General features: G+C 35.1%; 2 protein-coding genes across 5 annotated transcripts in view; one reads left to right on the top strand and one right to left on the bottom strand.

Moving 5' to 3' along the window:
* The window catches only part of LOC6039660 (alpha-catulin), a 289,120-nt gene that overhangs the window by 159,906 nt on the left and 108,215 nt on the right, over window positions 1–20,999 (top strand). The window lies entirely within an intron of this gene.
* LOC6039658 (ficolin-1) lies at window positions 12,479–13,738 on the bottom strand. Its single transcript, XM_038254985.1, has 4 exons — window positions 13,583–13,738; window positions 13,476–13,517; window positions 12,636–13,262; window positions 12,479–12,579 (listed from the first exon to the last, which is right to left on the bottom strand). The coding sequence occupies exons 1-4, from the start codon at window positions 13,708–13,710 to the stop codon at window positions 12,486–12,488; spliced, it is 891 nt and encodes a 296-aa protein (XP_038110913.1). The 5' UTR covers window positions 13,711–13,738; the 3' UTR covers window positions 12,479–12,485.

Genomic DNA, 20,999 nt, shown 5'->3' with positions numbered 1-20,999 from the left:
AGTGCTACTTTTAAAGTGAAGGGAATACAAACCTGATTCTTTTTAACTTGAAAGGATAACTGAAGCTCCTTCCCAAAGCCCACGACAGTCGGAAAATCGAATCACGTACCATGCATTAAATTTAGACTTACCAAGCGGCAGCCGTAAAACACTTGTATTTTTTTTGCTTGCTTAAGTTGCCTTAGAAAGGCAACAGCTTCGATGAGAAGAAAAAAAAACATAATTTCGACGAATAAAGTTTGCCAAACGCTGCTTTTTTTATTTTGTTAAAACGACGCAACGTGAGAACGTGTCAACATCTGAAGTGAAAAGGAGGGCCATAAATTGTGATTAATTGGTTCCAGATGTGACAGAATGTTGGTCTGAATTGTTGGAAAATGTTGAATTTCTGTTTGAAGCTTTATTTGAAGAAGAAATATTAAATTGTGGTATTTCAAATAAAATTCAAACATAAATTATATTATTCATCATGCTAAGCTTAATTACAGATGTAAAACCAAAACAACCACAAACCCGTCACGTTGAACTTCATGTGGCACCTCGTGCCAGACGTTGGGCCAAAATCCACGCGAACCTGCACGTGTGTGACGATAATTCAATTATTCACCATCGATCTCTCCCCTGGTAGCATTACAAACACCGACTTCATTACGGTTCCACTCGCGAGAGGGGTGTGTGCGAGGGTGGCTCTAATGATGACACACTACCATCGCAAACATCTGCTGCCACCTGCCCTGGCTGTGTGTAATCATAGCACGTTTCGCCCATCATTGTTTCCACCCACCGCTTTTTGTGTGGAAGGAATCACAAAAAAATCACACGCAAACACACACGTGCTATACATATTGCACCGTTTCCCATCGCTCATGTGCCATTATGATGAACTTTTAGGTGAGAGTAGCAGTTTAAAAAATTTACGACCCACAGGAAAAAGTTATTGCCGGGGCTGCCACAAGTTTTAACGGTTTGCTCGATGTGTGGTGTAGGGTGGGGGAGGAGTTTTAAAACCAAAAGTTTACTTCTTCTACAAGTTTTAAAAATAAAATTTATGGTTAGTTCTACTATAAACATATCAATTTTCTCAAACTCAAATCTTAATTATTAAAAAAAAACATTTTTTTATATTTTTAAGAAATTGAAAAATAAACTTCACTTTACTTTACCTGTAAAGATGCAAAACATTACTCATAAGCCTTAAATTTCATTCTTTTAGAACAGTACAATCAAGCAGCTTACTTACACCATGCAACACAAAGGAGCTTTATTTCACGATCCCTTAAAATGCGATGTGTCACATTTCCCACCACCAAACTCCATTTCCACCTTTCCCACTCACCAACCAATACATCGATGACGGCACGACCACCGGCGGCGTCGCCGGGGGGGGGGCATCATAAATAATGTATGGGTCGTACCTTAAAATTGAAATTTCACCCGCGCCAATATTTATGCCACCCACCCCCACCTTCCCATCGCAGCAATATCACACAACCGATACGACCCTTCGAGGAACGATTTTTCGACATTTCGCGTGCCTTCAGGTGGTGTGATGGGAGAGTTGAAAAAAAAAAAAAATGGAAAAATTCAAATACCCCCGCCAATATTATCATAAGCGGTGGCTGGGCGCACGAGATGGTGACTGGGTAAAATGGCGAAAATGATTGGAAACATAATTACGATTACCGCATCACTTTCCCGCCCCAGAAGCACCCTTTCGGGTTGGCGGTTCTAAGCGGAAAATGCTCGTTAGAAGCTATTGCTTCGATTTATTTTTTTCCTTTTGATAGTTTTTGGGAAGATGGGAAAAAGGTATGACAACAGTATTACATGTTTGTTGCTGATGATAAACTTGGGCTGGTTTTATATATAAAATTAAAATTTCAAAATTGTTTATATTTCAAATGAATAGAAATCTATAACCATTTTAATAATTCTCATGAAAAAATAATTCATAAATATTTTCTCTTTTTTCTTTCAGGTAAGAAAGCATCACGGAAAACTTTTGCTTTTAAATTCATCGAGGTCCAGTCATCTAAAATGAGTAGAAATCTTAAGTATATAATTCAATTGCATTGAAAACCAAATAAGATATGTTAGGTCATTGAAACCTTGATAAATTTTAAAGATGTTTTTTGTTGAAATCGTAAAGTTGTGCGAACGATTTCTTTGTTTTCAACAAAGCACATCTAGCAAAGTTTGTAGCACCAAGATTTGTTTTACAGAGTTTCTTAAAAACTACAGGAACTGGTGTTTTATAATTAATTATTGATTGTCCAAAACAGAATTTATAAAAATGTAAGAGGGTAATTCTCCGCCAACTCACACGAAATCGGAAAAAGTTGCCCCGACCCCTTTTCGATTTGCGTGAAACTTTGTCCTAAGGGGTAACTTTTGTCCCTGATCACGAATCCGAGGTCCGTTTTTTGATATCTCGTGACGGAGGGGCGGTACGACCCCTTCCATTTTTGAACATGCGAAAAAAGAGGTGTTTTTCAACAATTTGCAGCCTGAAACGGTGATGAGATAGAAATTTGGTGTCACAGGGAATTTTATGTAAAATTAGACGCCCGATTGGATGGCGTACTTAGAATTCCAAAAAAACGTATTTTTCATCGAAAAAAACACTAAAAAAGTTTTAAAATTCTCCCATTTTCCGTTACTCGACTGTAAAAAATTTTGGAACATGTCATTTTATGGGAAATTTATTGTACTTTTTGAATCTACATTGACCCAGAAGGGTCATTTTTTCATTTAGAACAAAATTTTTCATTTTAAAATTTCGTGTTTTTTCTAACTTTGCAGGGTTATTTTTCAGAGTGTAACAATGTTTTACAAAATTGTAAAGCAGACAATTACAAAAATTTTGATATACAGACATAAGAGGTTTGCTCATAAACATCACGAGTTATCGCGATTTTACGAAAAAAACGTTTTGAAAAAGTTGGTCGTCATCGAGCAACGGCCGTTCATGGTCACCCGCGACAGACACGGACGACAAAACAAAGAGAAACGCAAAAAGTAACTTTTTCAAAACTTTTTTTCGTAAAATCGCGATAACTCGTGATGCTTATAAGCAAACCCCTTATGTCTATATATCAAATTTTTTGTAATTGTCTGCTCTACAACTTTGTTGAACATTGTTACACTCTAAAAAATAACTCTGCAAAGTTAGCAAAATCAGCTCTGCAAAGTTAGCAAATCGAAGAGGGGTCGGGGCAACTTTTTCCGATTTCGTGTGAGTTGGCGGAGAATTACCCAAGACTATTTTAATTATACTCGATAAGCCATTGCAAATTTTATTTCAGATTTTGCCCCATCCCCGTTCAAAAACTCTAAAAGAAAAAGTTACCAAAAATTTATTTTTACCAAATTCCAATTTTCATAGAAAAAGCTTCTAAAAATTATTTAAGAGCGAGTTTTTCAGCAGTGTGTAACAGGTCATATCGAGGTGCTCCGATTTGGATGAAACTTTTAGCATTTGTTTGTCTATACATGAGATGAACTCATGCCAAATATGCGCCCTCTACGACAAAGGGAAGTGGGGTAAAACGGGCATTGAAGTTTGAGGTCCAAAAAAACATGAAAAATCATAACATTGCTCCCATTTGCGTAAAACTTGATCAATTCCAACTCTCTTAGATGCATTCGAAAGGTCTTTTCAAGCACTTTAAAATGTGCTATATACATCTAAGATTTTTTTTTTAAATTAAATATGTCTTTATTGAACTTTCTTATAATAATTAGATTTATTTTACATGCTAAGTGGTATGGCCTAATGCTCTTCATCTTTGTTGTATTTTTCGTTTTATTATTAACTGATCACATTTATTTTATTTACATCAAATTGTTTTACATTATTGCATTGAATCGAATACATTTGGGTAAAAAAGAAAAAAAATCACTCTAACAACTAATAATAACTTAAAACTAAGTAACTAAATTCATTGAAATATTCAAAATCACTAGAACGAGTAAAATACGAACTGTATTTTAAGATAAATCCTCCAAGTGTTCTTACTTGTTCCGCACGAGTTTTGCAACCACGCAGTGTTGTCATCTCGATGAAAATGTTCAAAAGTTCTTGTGGTGAAAACAGGTCACTACTGCCTTCACCCGTTGATGTTGGTTGGTTTTCCTTCGGTTGCTGACTGAAGCCTGAAGGTGTTGTATTCTCTGCAACTCTTTGCCGCTGATTCAACGGCAATGGCTGCAGATTTGGAACCACTCGAACAGATCCCGCTCCTGGTGACGCCAAAGCAGGAAAATCCACGTCCGTGAAAGTTGGTGGTGTTTTGCGACGATTTGGTTGGTGCCTCGACGTCGCTTGCTGCCGAATTTTTACAAACTCAGCTCGTTTTGGGCAGCTACGATTCTTGGTAGAATGGTCGCCGCCGCAATTGAAGCATTTGGCTTCGATGTTCTCGTTGATTGTGTTGCAAGCTTGCGTTTTGTGCTCACCTCCGCAGGTTGCACAACGACTCTTGATGAAACAGTTCCTTCCACCATGTCCAAACTGCAAACAGTTCGAACACTGTGTCACGTCACGGTGCACTGGGCGATAACGTTCCCAAGTCACGATGATGTTGAAAATTGCCCGAACTGCCTTCAGCTCAGACGGCGTTGTCGATCCTTTCTCGAGATGAACCAGGTACAGTTGATCACGATACTTGATGTCCTTGTTGTGTCTCGTCATCTTGAAGACTTCGATCACGTTCAACTTAAGAGTTTTGAGCTCTTCTTTCAGCACACTCACATCCATGTCGTACAGGCCACGGAGGACCTGTTTCATGGGGCGTTTACCTGGATCGTCATGGCTGTAGTATTCAATCTTGGTGTTGTTCAGAAAATCCCGAACGTAGTTGTAATCCTTTCTGCTAGGTAGCAGAATTTTGAGTCCATCAGCACACAAGCGAATGGAAGCTCGTAAAGCACCAGATTTGATAAACCCGGTCAGCCACTTTCACACCGAATCCGATGACGATGTTTTCACAAAAACTAACTTAATCCACCTATGTGGTTGATGCCTTCCTCACTTTTTACCAACAATGGGTAACAGCAATGAGTGGTTTGGACACATATTTCAGCTATTTTTTTAGGTCCAGAAAAATAAGTACACAGATATAACTTAAGTTGTTATTACTCGAGACAGGGTTGCCAGATTTTCAATTATGTGGACTCATTGGAAAGGCCTCTTGATTACCTAACCAACGATGGGTCGGATGATGGTTCCGGACATCGTTTACATACATTTAAGTGAGATCCGGCTTCAAAAAAGTGCATAAATATCACTTAAGTGGTCATAACTCGAGACAGGGTTGCCAGATCTTCGATGTTGTGGACTCGTTGGAAAGGTCTTTTGATTACCTAACCAACGATGGGTCGGATGATGGATCCGGACATCGTTTACATACATTTAAGTGAGATCCGGCTTCAAAAAAGTACATAAATATCACTTAAGTGGTCATAACTCGAGACAGGGTTGCCAGATTTTCAATTATGTGGACTCGTTGAAAAGGTCTCTTGAGCGTCCTTGCCCAAACTGCCTGGCTTTGCAGGTAGCGCTTCGGCATTCTTTAGCTTCTTCAAATCTGCCAATCCTGCTGGTGAGGACCGCCTCTTTTTCTTGCCGTGAGGCATTTTTGCACTTTTTAAGCGCTTTTCAGGAGCTAATATCCAGGAGTAACTCACTGGTTGGTGGTCCACAAAGGAAACTTCATCTAAGATTGGTTTGACTTTTCACAAAGCTTTTGCAAGTTTCTGTTAAAAATTGATTTTTTTAAAACATTGATATCTTTTTGCAACAGCCTCCGACACCCATACTCATGGGTCAAATGATAGGTAATTTTATGGACTATAGCCTATTAACTATTAACTTTTTGGCCAATCGCAGTTTTTCTCTTAGATTTACGATTTTTCTAAAACAAACTTTTTACGACGTTAACTTTTGCCCTGTAGCCCAAGAGAACGGCACGCAACCCATACCCTGGTCAACATTCTCAGTGAGCATATTTACTCTTTTAAGAGATCTGCCGAGCCAGACAGGAATCGAACCCATCACTTTCCACTTACAAGGTGAAATCCATAACCTCACGGCTCACGGCGAATTTCCGAAATCTGATTAACAGTTCTTTTTATTTTTCTTAACTATGTAACGCTGCCTTTTCTAATTTCTCAAAATATATTTTTGAGGTGTTTATAAATGTTTGCAAAAATTTAAAATTTGTGGTTTGATAATGATTTAATTTTATCTTAATCTTTTTTTTCAGAAGTTTCAAAAAATGTGCAAATTCCCCACGAAAACAGCATGATTCGAAAAAAGGTCTCCGATCGAGCTCAACATTTTCCTGGGGGTTCCTTGGCCGAAATAATTAGACCCGCATTTTTTTGTTTGGTCATTAGGGTGACCTACGCCGTATTAGGGTGGTCCGAAAAATGGCAATTTTCGTCGATGTTCGCAAAAACTTTTTTCAAAAAATCATATCTCCGCGCCATTTCATCCGATTTTAGTTGTCTTAGGCACAAAAGAAAGGTGATTAGTTTGGCTATTTGTGAAAAATAGTAAGAAGTTCCAAAAATCTAGCTTAACATTTGAAAAGGTCGTATGAAAACTTAAAATGCAGTTTTGAAGGTCTCGTGACCAAAGAGCCTATGTCTGAAAATATTGTTATCAGATTCCTCGGAAAATTTTACAAAACATATAAAAAAATTGTGAAGTTATGTTTTCAATACTCTGGGATAAGATTTTTTTGAAAATAAAAACGGGGGTTTCGACGCGCCACGCGTAAAAATGGGAAAAATGACGAAAACGGGAAAAAGGGCTTTTTTCACTTAAACTACGTAACTTCAAAATTTCAGCGATGACCTATACAAGTAAGGATACCAAAAGTTGCATATTTCAATTACCCTAATGGCCAAATGAAAAAATAAGGGTCTAATTATTTCGGCCAAAGAACCCCCAGAAAAGCTTTGAGCTCGATCGGAGAACATTTTATCGAATCATGCGGTTTTCGTGGGGAATTTCTGTATTGAAATAACAAGCCATGATTTCAGAATTTGCATGGAAAAAGTGTTTTAAAATGCATTTTACACTAGTTCAGTTGATTTGCAATCAACACAAAAAAACCTAAACATCGAAAATTTAAATAAAAATTCAAAAGATTTTTAATTCAACTCTAACATGCTACAAGTGATTCTAAATGCAGGGAAACGCATTATAAACTGATTCCAGCTAATTGTACTTATAATTTGTATCAGCCTTATGACAGCTATGATTGTTAAAAAGATTCAAAATTATGTTGGGAAATGTTGACGAACCTGACGAAGTTATTTGTATTGGCCTACACAAAACAATTACATCGATGATTTTTGTCTATTGATTTCACTTATTCCTTATATCCGGAACATCACCCAATATTCAAAAAAATAAACAGAATAAAACAATTACCGCAATGATTCGCTTTAAATTTCATTTTTGTTTTGATCTTTCGATTGATGTATCGACTGACTGCAAATTTTGACATTTTATTTCAAGTTTTTGAAAAATAACATTTACTCTTGAGATCCGCAAATTCTGAACACTTTTTTTCTTACAGAGTTTTGATTCTCGCCAGGAGTGCTTATTTTTTTAAACAAAAATTTGACTCCAATTGCTGACACCAATCAAATACAAGCTTAGTTTTGTTTTTATGAAAACAGTCCAGACTCGATAAGACAAGGTTTATATGGGAGCAAAAAAAAATGTATTTTTTTTATTTTCTTACTTTTAACATCAAATTCGAGTTCTGTGACCCCATTTTAGTCAAATTTGAATGGTTGATTGCCTGATTATTAAAAAAATGATTTTCTTTTAATATTTTATCATCGCCATCTTGGCATCCACCTTGGATTTAAAAATTTTATATTAGGGCAACATAAAAAATTGTTTTTTTTTTTGTGATTAGATAATCCAGAGTTTTAATAATCCGAAGTGTATTTTTGTCAAGGTTTTTGGGCAATCGAGTCTGGACTGTAGTATGATGCGAAATTATCACTGATAATTTAGCAAAAAAAATATATGGTACAATTTGTAAAAGCATAACTAAGCTTATTTATCAGTTTAATTAAGGTGTTCCACAATTGTGGGAGGTGCAATAAAAAAAACCCCTAATCATAAAACAGACCATTTGGTGGTAGCGTTTTGCTGCTCTTCATAAAATAGTCTTGAAATGCAGTACTTTGTTTAAAGAAAGAACTGCCTTTACAGGTGAAAAAGCATGAGAATTGCGTCTTATTTAAAAATTATCACAAAAGTGATCCAGATATCTGGGTGTACCGAATATGCAAGATGAAAGTATCATTTTTTGAAGCTAGAATTACTTTTTTTGCTTTTTAATTTTATAAACATCAAGTTAATTTGATTTTATTCATTGATAAATTTGTGTTAAAAACAGATTCAAAAGCTTAAACACAACTTTTAATATAAAATAACAAAAAAACCCCGGGTCTTTTGTGGTATCTGTTGCAAGTTTCCCATTTTTCTCTGTTGGTCTCTGTCTGCTCATTTCTAGGCGTCAGAAGGTTATGGTGTGGTGAGTCACCCAAAACCTCTTTTACGCAAATGGACCGACATTTCACTTCCCCATCCGTTAGAAGGCCATGAGGATATGGCGGAAATCGAACCCGCGCCCCATAGCAACTTAGGGATCGGCAGCCGAAGCCGCAAACCACCGCAGATTCCCTGTAGTGTAAAATCTTTAAATATTCTTTTCATGCAATAGAGCAGTTCTCTAGGATTTCGGTCATTCGATTTTTTTTTTTTTAATCCGACTGAAACTTTTTGGTGTCTTCGGTATGCCCAAAGAAGCCATTTTGCATCATTAGTTTGTCCATATAATTTTCCATACAAATTTCGCAGCTGTCCTTACAAAAATGATGTATGAAAATTCAAAAATCTGTATCTTTTGAAGGAATTTTTTGATCGATTTGGTGTCTTTGGCAAAGTTGTAAGTATGGATACGGACTACACTGGAAAAAATGATACACGGTAAAAAATAATTGATGATTTTTTTATTTAACTTTTTATCACTAAAATTTGATTTGAAAAAAAAAAATACTATTTTTAATTTTTTTATTTTTTGATATGTTTTAGGGGACATAAAATGCCAACTTTTCAGAAATTTCCAGGTTGTGCAAAAAATCATTGACCGAGTTATGAATTTTTTAATCAATACTGATTTTTTTTTTAAATCGAAACATTGGTCGCAAAATTTTTTCAACTTCATATTTCGATGTAAAATCAAATTTGCAATCAAAAAGTACTTCAGTAAAATTTTGATAAAGTGCACCGTTTTCAAGTTAAATCCATATTTAGGTGACTTTTTACAAAATAGTCGCAGTTTTTCATTTTTTTAAATTTGTGCACATGTTTGCACACTTTTGGAACAAAATATTTTTGAAAATCTGAGAAAATTCTCAATTTTTTTTTTTCAATTTGTGTTTTTATTAGAATTTAGCAGTTCTGTTTCAGGATGTTACATTTGCAATTCAGAGATTTGGAGAACCTTTCAACTGAGATCAATTCATAAGCCTTTGCAGGGAGAGTACATATTTCTACGTTTAGATTTTGCTAGCTGAGTGCTCTTTTAGGGAAAGAAAATTCTCTATATTTTGCTTCTTCAGACTTTGTTGATACAACCTTTAGTTGCTGAGATAGTGCAATGCAAAGGTTTAAAAACAGGAAAATTGATGTTTTCTAAGTCTCACCCAAACAGCCAACCATTTTTTAATGTCGATATCTCAACAACTTATGGTTCGATTTTCAATGTTAATATATAAAACATTTGTGAAATTTTCCGATCTTTTCGAAAACATTATTTTCAAAGTTTTCAAATCAAGACTAACATTTCAAAAGGGCCAAAAATTTCATATTACGCCCTTTTACAATGTTAGTCTTGATTTGAAAATTTTGAAAATAATGTTTTCGAAATGATCGGAAAATTTCACAAATGTTTCATATATTAACATTGAAAATCGGACCATTGGTTGCTGAGATATCGACAATAAAAAATGGTTGGCTGTTTGGGTGAGACTTAGAAAACATCAATTTTCCTGTTTTTAAACCTTTGCATTGCACTATCTCAGCAACTAAAGGTTGTATCAACAAAGTCTGAAGAAGCAAAATATAGAGAATTTTCTTTCCCTAAAAGAGCACTCAGCTAGCAAAATCTAGACGTAGAAATATGTACTCTCCCTGCAAAGGCTTATGAATTGATCTCAGTTGAAAGGTTCTCCAAATCTCTGAATTGCAAATGTAACATCCTGAAACAGAACTGCTAAATTCTAATAAAAACACAAATTGAAAAAAAAAATTGAGAATTTTCTCAGCTTGTCAAAAATATTTGTCCCAATGTGTGCAAACATGTTCACTAATTTAAAAAAATGAAAAACTGCGACTATTTTCAAAAAAGTCACCTAAATATGGATTTAACTTGAAAACGGTGCACTTTATCAAAATTTTACTGAAGTACTTTTTGATTGCAAATTTGATTTTACATCGAAATATGAAGTTGAAAAAATTTTGCGACCAATATTTCGATTTTTTTTTAAATCAGTATTGATTAAAAAATTCATAACTCGGTCAATGATTTTTTGCACAACCTGGAAATTTCTGAAAAGTTGGCATTTTATGTCCTCTAAAACATATCAAAAAATAAAAAAAATAAAAATATTGTTTTTTTGCAAATCAAATTTTAGTGATAAAAAGTTAAATAAAAAAATCACCAATTTTTTTTTACCGTGTATCATTTTTTTCCAGGGTAGTCCGTATCCATACCTACAACTTTGCAGAAGACACCAAATGGATCAAAAAATTCCTTCAAAAGATGCAGATTTTTGAATTTTCATACATCATTTTTGTATGGACAGCTGCCAAATTTGTATGGAAAATTATATGGACAAACTAATGATGCAAAATGGTTTTTTTGGGCATACCGAAGGCACCAAAAAAGTTTCAGTCGGATTAAAAAATACAAAAATTAAAATTGAACAAAAAAGACCGATTTCGTAAAGAATTGCTCAATAGTGAGATAGAGAAACCATTATTGGTAATATTGTTATCAATTGTATTTAATTTTAGTCTATATCTTTCAAAGAAATTTTTAATGACCTGATAGTTGGCTTGGTTATAGCTATTTTGAAACTTTTTAGTGAGCCGCACAAAACATTTGTTTTTCTTCTTTCTGAATAGTCAAAAAATCTTGTTTGGAAAAAATTTAGTTTAGTTTTCAATTCCAATTTTTAAGATGAGCATAAAACCAGTTAAAAACATATTTCCTAAAATTGTTTAACTTGTCTTTCAGCAGTTTCAACATACCATTGTTGCGGGCAAAGAATATGTCCACATTGCCCCCTCCCATCCCTAGAGCTACAATATCTTTCATCGAAATGGTGTCGTTGCCATTCCTGTTTAATTTCAGTTACACTGGAACCCCTCGTTTATTTTGAGGGTCGTTAAATTTATTTTTGGCGACATCTTTACGACTGTCGTCTTTCTTCGGGACCTTCTCTTGGGGGGTGTGACAACCTTAGCACCCCCTCGTAGAAGGTCGTTCTCCCATCAAATTTATAATTGAATCGAATCTGTTCGAATAACAGCAACAAAAATGCGGAAAAGAAAAACTACCGAGGGCTGGTCCAGCTAAAAATAGCCCCCAAAAATAGCTCCCCACCAGTGGGGTGCAAAAGCTCGGGGACATATATTTCAATGATTTTCCAACAAAACCAGCTCCACCTTGAGCCCAAAAGAATATCCAGAAGATCTGTTTCGAGGGAGAGAGTGGACACCTTCACATTTTCTAAGCTTCTGCTGGGTGCCAACTCTATACAATCGATAAGCAATCCGATTAGGATAATGGAAGCCATACGGTGTGGAAAAAGCTGCCTCCAAAGCACGGGCTCGGAAAAGCTGCGCGGTAAAAACGAGAGCGCGAACGTGCTCGGAATGGGGGATTTAAAAAATTTTGAAAAAGGGGTTGAAATTTTAGACGGGGGAAAGGCGAAAGAATTTGCCGAGGGGTGGTGCGCCAGACTGATTTAGAGAGGTAAAGCTGGGAGCGGAATTTTTGATGATAATTAAACTGTTTGAATGGGAGCAATGATCGTTATCATGAATGTTAATTGCAGGGGACAAAAAAAAACCTCAATTATGAACGGTTTGTAATTGGGCCCTAAAATTAAATTCAGAGTTCAAGAAATCAACAGTTTCGGATTTTTTTTCAATTAATGACTCCCGATATTTTATAGTTTTTTTGTTTTATCTTTTGGAGATTCTTGCATTTGAAATCGACCAGAATATACCAAATTAATATTCTGGTGGTGACCCATCATGTCACCCACTGTTTGTAAAGAGGGAGGAAGGCACTAACAACGTAGGTGAATTAAGTTAGTTTTTTTATTTAATAAACCTACATAAATTCATAAAAAAACTATGTTTAAAATAGAACTTTCATTTATTCGCAACGGATCATCATTCTGGTATAAGAAAGTATAAACTCTTCATTTGTAAAGGGATGCCATGTCCCTCCATCTGGATAATTCAGGTTGCTGTAAAATAATCTCTTACTTAGATGTTATTTTTTGAGATCTATAACCTTTCTTACCAGAGAAAACATTTCTTAAACCACCATCCTCCAAATCTCTGCGCACATTTAATATCACCAGGATCGTTATTATCATCAAAGGTTGAGAACTTCATGCCGTTATGGTGGCTGAGCATGTCTCCAGCCCTTTCCGAGTCCGAGTAGCCGCCAACCGTGAGTCTGTACTTGTCGTCTTCTCCTGCCACTCCAAACTGAGAATATCGTGCATATTGATAGCGCCCTGATCCATCCTTCATTTCGACAGCCAGCTCACACGATCCTCTGCTCGTGATCTGATGGACGGCCTCGAGGCTGAGCCAGAAACTGCCGTTCTTGTCAACCGTTCCGAATCCATCTCGGTATTCGGCCCAGCTTCTGTTAAAATCGAGGGCACGATCAACTCGTTGCTGAATCACCAGCCAGCCACCGTTGAAAGAATCCATCTCGCAAAATACTTGCGCGTTTGGATTATGCATCCGGAACACACCGGATGTAGAGGGTACTTTGCAGGAAGTTATGATCGGTCCATGTTGATTAGAGTTGTTGCAAACCGTCGATGCATCAGAAATAATCCCCTTGTTCAGTGATTCTTGACTCATCGTCAAGGTTTCAATGAGCTTTTTTAGCTTGGCAATTCGTTCTGAAAGCCTAGTGGAAGATGGATCAATTTAATAACAGAACTTGTGTGAACATTCCACATTCAAACTTACCTGGAAATATCTACATTCACATCATGAAATTGATTGTTATAATGTTTCTGATTCTTAAAGAACGTTGCTTCCAATTTTTGAATGAATCCGATAATTTGTGTTTGATGAGGACATATTTTAAAAACATCATTTATCTTATAAAAATACTTACGCAGTAAAATTGCTTGCAATGCTCTCTGCTAAATTAGCAAATCTGTAATAGGAATGCAAAGTTTACAGAGCAAGTTATTAATTTTCCCTACCTTACTTTAAAGTTACCTTTCTTCAAAATTTCCCAGCCGATCGCAACCAACATTTTTCACTTTTTCCACCTGTTGTTGGGTTGAGCTTTCAGCCAAAACTATCAGCAAACAATTCACGAGTAAAATCAAAGCGATTGTTCTCATGATGACTTCAGGACTTATTGGTTTTAAATTAAAAGACTACTACCATGTGAAGACCAAACTGTGAGACGTTTTATACTTGCTGAATTTGTTTTGCACTGATAAGGTAATTGTGCACAATCAGAATCAATCTAGAGTGGGTTACGGAAGTTTCTGTTTCATGATAAGAAATCGTTATCTACTTCAACCACAGGTCACACTTTAGGAAACACCGATTTACACTTTAATCTGATTGCACTTCTAGAAAATCTTCTCTTTCACAATAACAGACAAAAACTGTCCCCCCACCTGGTGGTCCAGCTTTGCCAGTAACATTCCAATGAATAGCACCGACCCCTCGACCTGTGAGACAGAGAGTCACAGCTGGTGTGACCCCGTTGAACTCGTTGTTTGCGAAGGGTTGGCGCGGAGGTTAGAAATCTCGTAAAACATTTCAATCAACATGTCTAAGCCGGGGAATATTAAATTCCTAAGAGGTAAAAATTCCAACAATTTGACCCCACCCCCCAAAAGGTTACAGAGGAGACTCCTTACTGTGTGAGCGTCTGTCACTTGCTCTGTGTTTGCGACGTCACAGTAATGGCACGAACATAAAGCACAGATGACATGGATGCAAATTTTCCAATTGCATACATGTGAAGCACACGGTGATGGAGACTTGCAATCGCACACCAAAAGCACGTGAGTTACTGGATTACTTGCTTTGTGAAAATAGGGTGATCTTTACATTTAGTTCTTTATCTTTACTCTTGTTTGTCTTTTGACTAGAAGATTTTTTCTGTTAATAAATTTAATTCTAATATAAGAGCGAGTTTTTCACCGATGTGAAACAGGTCGTATCGAGATGCTCCGATTTGGATGAAACTTTCAGGGTTTGTTTGTCTATACATGAGATGAACTCATGCTAAATATGAGCTCTCTACGATAAAGGGAAGTGGGGTAAAACGGGCATTGAATTTTGAGGTCCAAAAAACATGAAAAATCTTAAAATTGCTCGCATTTCCGCAAAACTTCATCAATTCCAACTCTCTTAAATGCATTCGAATGGTCTTTCGAAGCCCTTCAAAATGTGCTTTAGACATCCAGGATTGGTTTAACTTTTTCTCATAGCTTTTGCAAATTACTGATAAAAATTGATTTTTTTAAAACCTTAATAACTTTTGGCAACAGCCTCCAACACCCATACTTCCATAGGTCAAAAGTTAGGAAATTTCATGGACCATAAGCCTACGGTATTAACTTTTTGGCCAATCGCAGTTTTTCTCATATTTTTTCGAGTTTTCTACAACAAACATTTTACAACGTTAGTTTTTGCCCTGTAGGCCTCCATAGCGGCACTTTTTGGTCTCAATTTTGTCATATTTGGAATCCTCGGAAAATTTCACGTTAGTTAGAAGTATTGGAGTTGTAAATTTGAGTGGAAAAATTGCCATTTAGAATGAATTAAAATATTTTTTAACAATTTGTTGGATTACGGGTAAAACAGATTTTCGTCTACTTGATACAGCATTTGACGTATTAATCATAGGGTAAATCAGATCTTTTTCTTTTTTCAAAAATGTTTAATTTACTTATTTTTTAAATTAAAATTACAACTCCAATACTTCTAACTTACGTGAAATTGTCCGAGGATTCCGAATATGACAAAATTGAGACCAAAAAGTGCCGTCTTCTCGGCCTACAGGGCAAAAACTAACGTTGCAAAATTTTTGTTCTAGAAAAATCGAAAAACTATGAGAAAAACTGCGATTGGCCAAAAAGTTAATAACGTAGGCTTATGGTCCATGAAATTTCCTAACTTTTGACCTATGGGAGTATGGGTGTTTGAGGCTGTTGCAAAAAGATATTAAGGTTTTAAAAGAATCAATTTTTGACAGTAATTTGCAAAAGCTAAGAGAAAAAGTCGAACCATCCCTGAATGTCTATGGCTCACTTTAAAGTGCTTCAAAAGACCTTTCGAATACATCTAAGAGAGTTGGAATTGATGAAGTTTTACGGAAATGCGAGCAATTTTAAGATTTTTTATGTTTTTTGACCTCAAACTTCAAAGCCCGTTTTACCCCACTTCCCTTTGTCGTAGAGGCCTCATATTTGGCATGAGTTCATCTCATGTATAGACAAACAAACGCTGAAAGTTTCATCCAAATCGGAGCACCTCGATACGACCTCCAGAACAAACCGAGCAATATTTACAAATACTGCCTCTTAAGTAAAAAGAAAAAATTAACAATCACAAAAAAGACAAAAACCATTTTGGTATGAAAAAGAAACATTGGTTAAAATAGAATAGAAACAAATCAAAATAGATAAAGCCAAAAAAAATGCAGAAAGGCATGGAAATGCATTTGGCAGCAGTATAGTCAGTTTGCAGTCATCAGTTTTCAAAAAAAAACTAAGTTTCGACGATTTTTTTTGCGGAAAAAAAACTTCTTGCGATACTAAACATTGTAAATTCACTAGAATTTTAATTATCTTAAATTGAGGTCAAACATGCTAAAGTTAACATGATAATTTTTGGAAAGAATATTTGTATTGACCCTCAGATTTTAATTATTCTTGAAGGGAGGAGACAAAAACATTGGTAATATTTGCAACAGCTTAAGTTAAAATGATTAAATAACATTATCAGACTGTCATAAAAAATCAAAACATTCTTTAAATATTTTTTGGAAGTAAATGTTGATTTTTATACCGCAATTTTCCAATATTTAGAGGTAATTTTATGATTTCTTCAAAATTTAGGATTTAGGAAATATTTCATGAAACTTTTGTTACCATCAAGCACCCGCAAACTTTGTTTTCAACATTGAATTAATTAGCTGTTTAAAGGTAGTCCACACATCTGCTTAGGATAGTAACTTAACACACGTAATCATTAAACAACGAAATAAATTAAATGAATCTTTTCGCTTACGAAAACCTTCCATTTGCACTTTAACTATTTAAACTCTTTCTACATATTTTTATAAGTTATTGTTTTCTTTATCTTCTTTCTTATGTAAATCCTCTGAAGTTTCATATAAAAAATCTTCGAAATTTTCATTAAAGATTTTTCATTTTTTTTTCAATTGATTGAATCTTTGCGGGTCGTCCTTTCATCTATGATATAGAAGAGAATATAAATTTTCAGTTGGTTTTTGCGAACATCAAATAAAATAAAATTTTAAAAAACCCTAAGTTTATGGTGTCTTTGGAAAAGATGTTAAACATTTATTGAAGGTCCAACATCTGAGAATTGATAAAGATTGAACGACTAATGTAACAGTTGCTTTTCTACATACATTTTGACGATTTTTCCCATACAAAATTCAAGCAATTAGAAAGAGGGATTCCCGTGGTCAGAATGAGCACATATTTGGAATTTAGCCTTTGATTTCAGGGGGTATCCCCGAGATATCCCAGATTTGGAACACCCTAATGAGGATCCAATAGAAATCCAATGCCTTTAATATATAAATACATCACACTGTCTTTTCAGACTGAATTTACTAACTAAACGGGACAAACACAGAACACCCAGAGGAGATGGGTGGTAATCGAACCCAGGCCCCTTAGCACACATAAGGGATCGGCAGCTGAAGCCGCTAACCATCGCGCCACGGGGTCCTCGCCTAAACGCCTGTGCTAAAAAAAATCCCATATCTGAAACTTTCTTTAATAAATATCGAACTGGGAAGGATACATAAATACTGAAAATGTTATTTTTTGGATATTTTTAATCTTACAAAAGGGACTAAGTGAAGTGAATTTTTTTGCAGTATTTATATCGCATTTTAAAAAGTAGATTCTATTCAATGTTTTTTTTTTCATTTTTAGTTTTTTCAATATTTATTCATTTTTTTTCACCATATATTATTGATTTAAACACGAAACCCTTGGATTTTCAAGGAGCAGTGGTTGTAATCAAATTTATTAGTTTTAAAGAATTTAAATATTTTTAAACTTGAACAGCAAAACATTTATCCGTATTTTTAAATGTGTTCGGTTAACATTCAATATTAATTCCAGTACAATTTTGTTCAATTTTTATGAATAAAAAAATGGTTTTTCATTTAATAAAACCATGAGCATTAAAATTCAAGCAGGAACAGTTCATTTCATTTTATTGTTCTATTTATTTCACAAATTAAAAATTAACGTTTCATTTTTTTTTTTTGCTTTTTCATGATAACTTGAATTTCAAGAAAAACATTAAGTCTAAGATAATGATATTTGTTTTTTTTTCCTAATTCAAGGGTGGAATGTAGGTCTTGAAATTAGTCAAGAAACGATAAATTTTGAAAACCACTACTTTTAAAAGTAGAAAAACTCCAAATTTTAACAACTTAACATGTTTGCTAAATTTGAAGAGATTTATTGTGAAAAAAAGTTTCTTCTGAACAATTGAATTTGATGGTAAGTAAAAATCATGCATTTTATTTACAGGAAATCGTATAAAAACTGTTTTCTAAAATAAAAGAAAGCAATAAATAAAAAGATCATTTGAAGATACTAAGTTTAGTCCTAATAATAGGAAGATGTGTTATCAATTTATTGATCTTAAAAGAGTATCATAAAAAAAAATCAAAGGTAAAATCGTAAACTTAACTGTTTTATTTTTTTGTTAGAACGCTTAGTACTTTTTTTTATCTATTCTTCATCAACTGTTATTAGTAAAGACAACCATCAACTTTTCTCGTTGATAGGAATTTTTTTTTTCAGATAAAATACATTGATTATCGTATAAATATAGCATATGTAGTTTTTTTTCTAAAACAAACTCATTTTCATTATTGCACAGTGGTCCAGATCGCAAAATTAAGTGTACACTGAATTATGGAAAAACTGTGAAGTTTTGGAGCTTTGGTGTCTTCAGGAGAGTTTAGGCTCAATTCTGAGGGTAGATTCAGATTCAGTGAGCAAAATTAGGGTGGTCTCATACTTTTTTTCCTTTAAAGTTAGACATTTTCAAACGAAAATATCTCGAGTTTCAAGAAAAACACTCCTAAGATTTTTTCATCGTTTGTAGTGTAGAATTTGACCTGCGCTATTAAGAACTTTTTAAGTTTTAAATTTGCATCATTTTTGCCTTCCTCACCTTACTGAGGAAAGACTATAAAATCACTCGAAAACTGAACTTCTCAATTAGACCTCCTAGAAGATTGTAAAAAGGGTGTTTTTTGGAAGAAACCCCGTCATGTTATACATTTTTAAAAAGGCATTTCAATGACCTTTCAAACGCGACCAATACATTGAAGATCTGACAACCCTATCAAAAGTTATTAGCACTTAAGTGTTATTTATGCACTTTTTGAAAGCCGGATCTTAGATATCATGATGACGTTGTCCGGATCTATCATGCAACCCGTTGTTAAACAGATAATTAAAAGACCTTTCCAACGCGTCCAAAACATTGAAGATCTGACAACTCTATCAAAAGTTATATGCACTTAAGTGTTATTTATACACTTTTTGGAGGCAAGATCTCAGATATTTTGATGAAAACGTTGTCCAAATATATCATGCGACCTGTCTTTGGATAGGTAATTAAAAGACGACCTTCCCACGAGCGTGTTTGGATAGCATTACCCTTTAAATGAGAGGAAGGCACCAACCACCTAAGGGTGGATTAAGTAACGTTTTACCTTAAAATTTATGTAACTTTAGACCCTTAAGTCCAAAATGACTTGTCAGAGAATAAAAATGTTTGTTTCTTAGAGTTTAAAAAGTGCCTCAAACATCACTTTTCTCGATAACCTAACCCTGAATCAGGGCTCAGGTGATTTTTTCGAAATATGGTCGCATAAGGCGTAGATTGCGAGATAGAATGTTAATGTCTTCGACAAAGTTGCTTGGGTTGGCAAGCTCAACAACTTTAAGAAAACAAAAAAAAACCCAAAAATAATCCTGAAAAGCAAGATTTTCAAAATCACCCTAATCAAGAACCACCTTTATTTTCAACCAAACCAAAAATTGCCCCTTTCCATTTGCAAAAACTCTTTTCAAGACACAAAAACTCTTAACTTTCACAATTTTTCGGAAATTTATTTTTCCGCCTTGTTTTGCGATCTGGACCACTGTGCATTGTTTTAAAGTTGAGAGCATTCGAAAGACGCATTATTACGCCCATTTTTTAAATATTTTTTTCTTTCCATTTTGTAATTTATAAATTTTTTGAAAATTTTCATCGCTCAACGTCATTTAATTAAAATAATATCACTCTACCGCACATTTCCACAATGCAATGTCAAACCTCGTCAACACCACGTGCTTTCTACTACCCCGGCTGAGCTTTCATCGAATGCTTCTTAGTGCTCGTGCCACACGGCATCTCAAACTGTCGAGCGAGCAATTCCAGACACCCCGTAGTGTGAGAGGAAACCTCCTGCACCAGCGTACCGGAAGTAGTACGCTTCGGTATGATTCCGGTTTCGCTAGAAATGCTAGATGATTTTCCTCCCTTTTCAGAGGTGATGTTCTTCCACCGCTGCCCCTTCTGTTATGTAATCACATGTAACAGTCAGTGATTTTTCACTTTGTGATCCGAGGGAAAACATCGCGATGAGAGATATTTCGGGATTAAAGTGACAGGTGCGAATAGCTGGAAAGTGGATTATTGTGATAGGCAGGAAAAATATAATTATCTGCATAAAATTATCAAAATTCCGAAACCATAAGAATACCCTTACATTTTCAACTCAAGTACTTTGCAATTTTTTTCACCGGAAGAGAATTGGAAAAGTTTTCCAATGAATAATTCTTTCAAAATTATCCTTTTCTCACATTGACAGTGTGCGGTTGAAGGCGATACTTTGCGGTATTATGCTAACGATGAAAATTTCATCTCCTCACCGCGCAACCAGCCAAATTAGAAAGTTTGCTTCCGAAACATGGCAGGAATAATGACAGAACAAACAATTTGCCACATCAAAAGTACATTTTGTTCTCGGGGGAGGAAAAAAAATCCATCCCCTAAAGAACAATCCCCGATGGAAAAAGCACCGTCCATTATGAATCGCTGATGGTATCGGAATTATTCCGCTCGTTTTCCATTTTCAATTTTGTTATTTCTTAAATTCCACCGTTTTTCCACAATCCGCCTCCCCATCACCCCTTGAAGTGGTCGTTTTTTTCCAGTTGAGCAAGGACTCATTTGCGAATTTTCCCACCCTTGATGGGGAGAGTGAAATTTTCCCACGGACAACGTCAGCCGTCGTGCCATTTTTAGAGCTTTCGTGCCTGCAGCGTGTTTTTTGTGGGACTGCGTTTCAAGTTCCGTTTCATTTATCTTTTTTTTTCTTTTTTTTTTGACG

The sequence above is a fragment of the Culex quinquefasciatus genome, chromosome 2 (genome assembly GCF_015732765.1).
Source record: "Culex quinquefasciatus strain JHB chromosome 2, VPISU_Cqui_1.0_pri_paternal, whole genome shotgun sequence".
NCBI classification, from domain to species: domain Eukaryota; kingdom Metazoa; phylum Arthropoda; class Insecta; order Diptera; family Culicidae; genus Culex; species Culex quinquefasciatus.
Note: the sequence above shows the minus strand (reverse complement) of the source record. Positions and strands in the feature narration are given on the sequence as shown.